The sequence below is a fragment of the Gossypium hirsutum genome, chromosome D06 (genome assembly GCF_007990345.1).
Source record: "Gossypium hirsutum isolate 1008001.06 chromosome D06, Gossypium_hirsutum_v2.1, whole genome shotgun sequence".
Classification (NCBI taxonomy): domain Eukaryota; kingdom Viridiplantae; phylum Streptophyta; class Magnoliopsida; order Malvales; family Malvaceae; genus Gossypium; species Gossypium hirsutum.
Window position 1 is genome coordinate 1,323,922 of NC_053442.1, and position 8,940 is coordinate 1,332,861.

Genomic DNA, 8,940 nt, shown 5'->3' on the forward strand with positions numbered 1-8,940 from the left:
GAAAACAATCAATCAAAATGTTGTTAAGAGCTGGTCTTGATTTGACATGTAGTGCGATACTTTACGTCTCCTTGAATTGGACTGATCAAGGGTCCAGTGGATTTGATATCGTGCAAGGGACATTCATGTCTTTACCATTAAATTGACTAACATTACTTGGGCAAACCACTTTTCCCTGAAATATTTGAAATTTATTGAATTCTACTTTTTTTTTCAAGAAAGTTAAAATACTAAAAGTTGCATATGGTATTATTTCATGACGAGTATAGTACCTTAGAAATTTATTGAATTCTATTCATTTTTTAATAAAATTAAAATACCAATTAGTTAATGGAATCATAAAATAAAATAAAAAAGAAGACGTTATATAAACTTCTAATGAAGTTGCTTTAGAACTTGATATCCCAAGTGCTTCACAGTTCACACATATCGACTGCTTCTGGTGCTGTTTTCTTTGAGTTTGTGTTTCTTCTTGAGATCGACAGAAAAGAGAAAAGTAGTAGTGGAAAAGCAACGATTGCAACCGTTGAAGTTGCTGTGAGTGAATAGAAATAATCCATCGCCAGATTCCCACTTCAATATTAAAATAAGAAATGGAATGTGAGTAGCAGAGATGAGGGAAAAGATAAATTAGGAGTGCCAAAGTTGTAAAATTTTTTTTTGTGCCTAAAAATGAAAACTGTGACCTGCTGTCTACCCAATTATATATATTCCCCCACACTCTAGGAACAATAATTTCTTTAATTAAGGTTAAATTTTGTTATTAGTCCCTCTACTTTGTAAAACTTACAGATTTAACCCATACATTTTAATTTGATTAATTTTGATCATTATATTTTTTGAATTGGTGAATTTTAGTCTCTTAAACTTTTTTTTTAATTTTAAAATTCTAGTCTTAACCCCAATAAACAGTAGTTAAATCCGTTTGTTTAAATTCAATTATTAGTCTTGTATTATGTGTGCGATTGTAAATTTAGTCCATATTCTCCAATTAGATCATTCTAAGTCCCTGTACTTTTTAAAAATTAAAATTTCATTCTTGACGTAAATGACCGTCATTAATCCATTAACTGAATTTTTAGTGAGTACTATTTGAAAATAATAAGACATGGCATTACATATATGGTAATATGTTTTTCGCATTAAACTTTGAAAATAGCAAAATTTAACTTAATGAATGTAATAATTATGGTTTGATGAGAACTAAAATTTTAAAGTTGAAAATTAAATAAATTAAAATACAAGAATTAAATTCATAATACAGAGATTAATCACGTAATTTAACTAAATGTTGATATAATTGTAAGATTGCTCAATCTCTTACATATCTTAAAGGATCACGCAAAATCCACCCACGTTTTCTACTTTTGACAAACAATAGTATACATAGCCTATTGAAGCTTGGCAGTGTTCGGAAATATTAAAGTACATGTGTAGGAATTTTTTTTGAAATTATCTTAGATTTTTCTATTCATATTTTTTTAATATAAATTCGGATATTTTCTGATTTTTAACTGTTTTATATTGAGTTAATTTTGATAATAATTAATTAAATCTATATTACTTTTAATTTTTTTGTCGAGTTGGTGTCACGAATTAGTTGGGCATCAATTCTTAATTAAACTATGAGGGTATTTTAATCTTTTTACGTAAAAAAACAGATAAAAATATGGATATTATGGGATTCAAACTCACACCAATTGCATTATTTAAAATATTTAATTTACCACTCAATTAAAATTTTATTTTGATATTTGTATATATTTTAATTTTATTATACACACTCTATTAGTTCCATCAGTTGTATTTCTATACTATTATTAAACTCCGGATCAAGTTGGTGTATGAGTCAATCGGTCACTAACTTGGTTAGAAAATTATATGAATGTCATTCCGTAATTAAAATAAGTAATATTATGGGTAAACAACTAAAATAGTCATTTTTGTTTACTTTAGGTTATTTTAGTCACTTAAGTTATCTCACTGTAACATTTTAGTCATTGAGTCGTTGATTGTCATTAACGATATAAATGGTAAACTGATGTGGCACATTAAATCATCATTACAAACAAAAATTTTAGGTTAATTTCTATTATCGGTCCCCATATTTTTTCATTTTGAGAAATTTCATTTTTTCTTTTATGTTATTTTTTCTTCTTTTTTTTTCCTTATTTTTTGCATTCTCTTTTGCTTCTCTCTCTGTTTTCCTCCCTTCTCCATTTCTTTTAACGCAATTTTTCTATGTTTACCATCTGTTAAAACTAGTCCTTACACTTTTATTTTTTTGAACAATTTAATCTTTTTTCGAGTAAGATAAACTTGTAGACTAATTTTAAGAATAATATTTAAGAATCAATTTTCAAAGGGATTGAAAAGGGTACTATACCCTTTAGCCAAGTGGGGATCAAGCTCAAGCCCCTGCCTGCTAGAAAGCTCCATCTAACAAGTTACATGCTAATGTAGAAAGCTCCGTTTAATGACACATACGATAAAAGCATTTAATTTCAAATCAACTTTTAATTCAAATTGTCTAATTTAATAGTTTGGGTAAGCTTTATAATATCTTTGTTGACATGAATATCGTTTAGCATAATAGTTGTAAGGATGATAGTAGTAGTTTTCGTGTTGATTTGGTTGAGTTTAGATAACATTTTATATTTGGTTTTGAGTTTGGTATTAGAGAAATATCAGAATAGGAGTGAGTCTACACTTACTTTATCAATTGTTAATGCTTGGATTTGATAAAACAGAAATGACAGTGGAATTAGGCGATTCACCCCGTTGGGTATAAGGCAGACAACCACCATAGGAGGTGTTCAAACGAAGATGGTGTTGATATCGGGTTAGGTTGTTGAAGGAGGAATGAAAGGAGCGGAGAGAAAGAGAGAGTTCCTTTTTCTAGTTAGATTTGAGAGATTTTAAACCCTTAGCTACAATCTCGAGATGCCATATGTCACGTCTCTATTAGCAAGTCAGGAATAATGGGCCAAATGGTTTGTCACCATAGATTTAGATAGGGTGGCGATTGGACGTGCTTTCAATCACTTTAGATGAAGCACGATAGTGAGGTTGAATAGTGACGATTAATGAGTAGAGCTCACATAAATTAATATGACAGTTAGGTCAAGGAATGTTCCCGAAAGATATGTCCGAGTAATAGGTGGAGCTTTCGTGAGGAGTAGATCCAAGCAGCGGAGGCATAACAACTCTAAATTTATGATTTAGCTAAAATTATATCTTTATGAAATGAACTCTGTGATTTTTTCTTAGAAGAGCCCAATAAACAACTCCAACTTGATGCTTTAGTAGTACATTGATATCCACCAATACAGGGGTAAGGTTCTAATCGACTTTCGTTCTCATATGCTTTAGTATGTTGAAATGTTCTTTCAACACGATTATTGATAATGCATGTTTTGAATAAAATTATTTATTCAAAATAAATAAATATATTAAATCAGCAAAAAGATATATATAGTAATAATACTAAAAATTTATTTATTATGATTATAGGTAAACATAAGTAGGAATGTGAGGAGTTATATAAACTTCTAATGGAGTTGCTTTAGGACTCATTAATTTGACTGCTTCAGACATATCGACTGGATTGTTTGATGGAGTTTGAAACTCGAACCAATGCAGCAAATTACCCAAGGTAAGCTCTAATGGAGTTAGTGGAATTGTAAACAAAAGCAGGAAGGCGAGGAGTTATATGAACTTCTAATGGAGTTGCTTTAGAACTCGTTATCCCAAGTCCTTCACGCATATCGACTGCTATGCCTGATGGGGTTTCAAACTCAAACCAATGCAACACATTAGCCAACGTAAGCTGTAAAACTTGAAGTGCAAATGAAACTCCGGGGCACATTCTTCTACCACTTCCAAATGGAACTAGTTCAAAATTCTGTCCACTCACATCAATGTCTTTGTGGGTAGTTATAAATCTTTCAGGTTGAAATTCAAAAGGGTTTGCCCATATAAGTGGATCATGATGAATCTTATGAAGATTCATAATAAGCCAAGTGCCAGCTGAAACATGGTATCCATTAACCGTGCAGTCTTCAATGGCTTCATGGATCACAGAGAGCGGAGCAGGAGGATATAGGCGTAGAGTTTCTTTAATGATGGATTGAAGGTACACTAAGTTTTTGGTGTCTGATTCGGTCAGAAGTAGTCTATCCTTACCAATGTGGACATCTAGTTCTTGTTGGACTTTACTCAATTTGTCACGATTATTGAGTAGCAAAGATAAGGCCCATGTCAATGTGATGGATGTGGTATCCTCCGCGCCTAAGATAAGTCCCTGTTACATCAAATACCATGAAAAGATCAACAATGAAATAATGGCATTTCCAACTTATGTATGTTATTAATAGCAATCTTGACCAAAAAAAATTGCCATTAATCACAATCTATTTGGTTAAGAGATATGCACGTACTAGACAATTGATTTTGTTTATTGTATCAGCATGGTGTTCCTCCGCCTCACTGAGAATAGACAGCATCACTCCCATGAAATCTTCCTCACCGTTTGCCTTATTTTCAGCTCTCTTCTGCTTGTGCTCTCGTAGCCATCCCTGCAGAACTTGGTCCAATTCTTTCGCTGTCTTCTTCATGAACTTGATGTCTCCACCTATGTCCAGGAATCTCAGAAACGGCAAAGCATCTGATATTAAGAACTTTCCACTTAGTACAAAGAAGTCATCCATCGATTTCCTCCATTTCAAGTTTTCACCTCCTTCACTGGAATTTGGAATTCGCTTCCCTACAATCATCCTCATAATCACGTTCAGAGTAACTTCTTTGAACCATCCCTTCATCTCCACCAATACTTCATCGGAGTTAGCACTTCTCTTCTTATTCCACAGCTGGTACAACTGTTGCAGAGATGTCTTCACCTCGGATTCCCTTACATGTTTAAGTAATTCGAGTCGGTGATTTGAGAGGAGCTCAATAGTGGCAACCTTGCGTATTTGACGCCAATAAGGTCCATATGGTGCAAAGCCTAACATGGCTCTGTTGTTACCCAAAATTTCCGAGCTTGCAAGTTTTGGACGAGAGGCAAACGCTTTATCATTTACGGTGAGACATTCTTTCGCAATCTCCCAATCGCTCACCACCAAAGCTCTATGCACACCCAACTTGATACTGAAGATTCTTCCATATTTGTCAGCCATGTTAGCCAAGCTTATGTGAGGTGGTTGTGACCCTCCTAAGAGGCGTAGATGACCAATAATAGGCCATGCTCCACCAGCTTCTGGTGCTGTTTTCTTCGAGTTTGTGTTTCTTCTTGATATCAATAGAAAAGAGAAAAGAAATAGTAGTGGAAAAGCAATGATTGCAACAGCTGAAGTTGCTGTGAGTGAATGGGAATAATCCATCGCCAAATTTCTACTTTCAATCTAAGATACAGACAATGCATATATATGCATTGTTGTGTTGTTGACGTAATTATCGTATATTGATCTTTCACTAACTTACGTTACTGATATTGGAATTTTGAAGCCATATAAGAAAATCAACGAAGTACTGCGATGTGAAGAAAGACGACAGGTTATACTAATTCCAATCTTGGGCTCCATTTATTTTCTTGAAAATGATTTTTAAAAAAAATTGATTTTTGAAAAATGATTTATTTTTTAAAAAAAATTAATTTTTTATGGTGTTTAAATAAATCAGCATAAAATATTTTCTGTTATTTGGTAATTTTCTTGAAAATATTTTATAAAAATTGTTTCCAATTAATACATTTAAGATTCTCTTATATTTTCATTGTTTAATTGAATTTGTTTTATATTTATGAATATATATTTTATGTTTTTTTATATATTGCAATAATTTATTTATAAATAAATACATCAAATTAAATATATAATATTACTCAATTATTAAGCTAGAATACAAACAATAACAAATTAGAAAAATTACCCTTCTAAATTAGAATACAAATAATAACAAATTAGAATACCAAGTACCATTCTTGAGAAGGGCATCTAATTCCTCCTTCACAGCTTCCTGCCAAGATGGATGCTTCATCACCTCATGCACATTCACAGGATCAACTTCCTCGTGTGCAAGAACCATATAGACCTTGGTCTTAAAAACACCAGCCTTGGCTCTCGTAAACATAAGATGTTGATTGTTATAATTAGATGCACTAAAGGTTACAAGATTTTAAATTTCTGAGTGAATATAATTATATAATATTCAAGATGAGTTTTTAATTAAATTTTTGTGGACAAAGGATAGTTGATAATAATCTATTAGAGAACTTTTTTTTTTAACTTTCATGCATCGATCTAATATATTCCTACAATAATAGTATCATGAAAAAGGTTTTAAAAAATACTCTGGTTAAATCTCATGCATTTTGGTAGTTGTACAAAATAATGAATGGTAAATAAAAAATTATAAAAGTTATCCACTTGTTTGACGCCATTGCAAAAGTGAATAGAATAATACATAGAAGAAACTATGGTCATGATCAGGGTTACCATATCATACCCAATAATTACTATTATCATGGAGTTAACAATTATTTTAATCAAGACCAATAATAGTGGAAAGAAAGAGAAATGTAATCTAACTCATCTTTCAACCACCGTTAAATTTTTGCTATTATTAATGTGGTATGGATAAGCATACAGTACCTTAGTATCTTATAAAGTTTGATGAGGAAATGTTCAATTTCCATTTGTCCAATACCATTTTTATAGAACAATAAACAGGTATCCATTATTTTTAATGGAATGCAATTAAATTTTATTATTAACACGTCTTTATTTTATTTTATTGATTCCATCATTTTCCACTAAAACCGATCATATGGTTCAATTAAAAACAGACCCATGACATAGATCTCTAGAGTAATAGATTTCATTAATTTAATCAAAACCAAATCTGTGATGATAAGTAGTCGATAATATTACAGGATAAATTTGTCATTTTGGAAGTATTCATATTGATTTTTGATTTCGTGTGTAAATCAATTTTGATTAAACTTTTGTTTAAATTATATTATAGTTTATTAGTTGATTCCATAGATATCGATGATATTTTATAATATTTCATATGTCTAAAATCCAACAAACAATAGTAGTTAATTGCTGGATTGGTAAATAAAAGTAGGAAGACGAGGAGATTATTTATTAAATATACGTCTAAAATCAAACAAACTGTTAGTGTTTACACATTAAATTTGTTAATAATTTTTCTAAAAAATATTGAAGAGAGGAGAAGAAAGCTCTAGATTAGAATGAAACTTGAAGACTTTACTTAATTTAGTTCTTGTTGGACTTTACTCAATTTGTCACGATTATTGAGTAGCAGAGATAAGACCCATGTCAATGTGATTGATGTGCTATCCTCCACGGCTAAGACAAGGCTCTGTTAGATCAAATACCATGAAAAGATCAACAATGAAATAATAGCATTTCCAACTTATGTATGTTATTAATAGCAATCTTGACCAAAAACAATTTAAATATGTCATTAATAACAATCTATTTGGTTAAGAGATATGCACGTACGAGACAAGTGGCTTTGTTGATTGTATCAGCATGGTGTTCCTCCCGATCACTGAGAATAGACAGCATCACTCCTATGAAATCTTCCTCACCATTTGCCTTATTTTCAGCTCTTTTCTGCTTGTGCTCTCGTAGCCATCCCTGCACAACTTGGTCCAATTCTTTCCCTGTCTTCTTCATGCACTTCATGTCTCCACATATGTCCAACCATCTCAGAAACGGCAAAGCATCTGATATTAAGAACTTTCCACTTAGTACAATGAAGTCATCCATCGACTTCTTCCATTTCAACTGTTCAACTCATTCGCTGGAATTTGGAATTCGCTTCCCTACAATCATCCTCATAATCACGTTCAGAGTAACTTCTTCGAACCATCCCTTCATCTCTACCAATACTTTATCAGAGTTAGCAATTCTCTTCTTGTTCCACAGCTGGTACAACTGTTGCAGAGATGTCTTCACCTCGGATTCCCTTACATGTTTAAGTAATTCGAGTCGGTGATTGGAGAGGAGCTCAATAGTGGCTATCTTGCGCATATGACGCCAATAAGGTCCATACGGTGCAAAGCCAAACATGGCTCTGTTGTAAGCCAAAAGTTCCGAGCTTGCAAGTTTTGGACGAGAGGCAAACGCTTTATCATTTGTGGTGAGACATTCTTTAGCAATCTCCCAATCGCTCACCACCAAAGCTCTATGCACACCCAACTTGATGGCGAACATTCTTCCATATTTGTCAGCCATGTTAGCCAAGCTTATGTGAGGTGGTTGTGGCCCTCCTAAGAGGCGCAGATGACCAATAATAGGCCATGCTCCACCAGCTTCTGGTGCTGTTTTCTTCGAGTTTTTGTTTCTTCTTGAGATCCATAGGAAAGAGAAAAGAAACAGTAGTGGAAAGGCAATGATTGCAACAGTTGGAATTGCTGTGACTGAATGGAAATAATCCATCGCCAGATTCCCACTTTAAGATAAGAAATGGGAAGTGAGTAGCAGAGATAAGAATATATATACATTCAATCTTTGAATTTTGTCTCGTTGTGGAAAACCGAGGAAATTCATAGAAGATTTATACGAGGGAGTTGGATTTGTTGAGAATAATTCAAAATAATATTGGTGGGATGTTTAGAAAATCTTGGTAGTATCTTGGTAGTTTCAAATTTTCTAGTTTGACTAAATAATTTGTTAGCTATTTTTATCTTAAGTTAGTTTTCATGTAAGCCTATAAATATAGGCATTTATTCTTTGTTTTTTACTCATTCAGAATTCATTAATAAGAGAGCAACTTTCCTACATATTATTCTATCTTTCTCACGTTTTATTCTCCAACAATTTTGGTATCAAAGCCAGGTTCGATCCTTTAGGCAATTGAGTGAAAGTGAGGTTTGGGTCCATTAGGGTCTTTGGGAAACACGAGAGA

The 8,940-nt window shown here is 32.5% G+C and overlaps 2 protein-coding genes across 2 annotated transcripts; both read right to left on the reverse strand.

The window, feature by feature from the left end:
* Positions 1 to 3,473: 3,473 nt before the first annotated feature.
* LOC107935555 (cytochrome P450 CYP82D47) lies at positions 3,474 to 6,985 on the reverse strand. The gene is made up of 2 exons (XM_016868183.2): positions 4,440 to 6,985; positions 3,474 to 4,303 (listed from the first exon to the last, which is right to left on the reverse strand). The coding sequence occupies exons 1-2, from the start codon at positions 5,379 to 5,381 to the stop codon at positions 3,647 to 3,649; spliced, it is 1,599 nt and encodes a 532-aa protein (XP_016723672.1). The 5' UTR covers positions 5,382 to 6,985; the 3' UTR covers positions 3,474 to 3,646.
* Positions 6,986 to 7,826: 841 nt separating this feature from the next.
* Positions 7,827 to 8,471, reverse strand: LOC107935567 (cytochrome P450 82A3). The gene has a single exon (XM_016868193.2). The coding sequence runs from the start codon at positions 8,469 to 8,471 to the stop codon at positions 7,827 to 7,829; it is 645 nt and encodes a 214-aa protein (XP_016723682.1).
* Between the last annotated feature and the right edge of the window lie 469 nt (positions 8,472 to 8,940).

Coding starts and splice junctions, on each gene's coding strand:
- LOC107935555 (XM_016868183.2), bottom strand. CDS start 5,381: ATGGATTATTCCCATTCACTCACAGCAACTTCAGCTGTTGCAATCATT. Junction 4,304..4,439: donor TAAACAAAATCAATTGTCTA/GTACGTGCATAT, acceptor TTGATGTAACAG/GGACTTATCTTAGGCGCGGA.
- LOC107935567 (XM_016868193.2), bottom strand. CDS start 8,471: ATGGATTATTTCCATTCAGTCACAGCAATTCCAACTGTTGCAATCATT.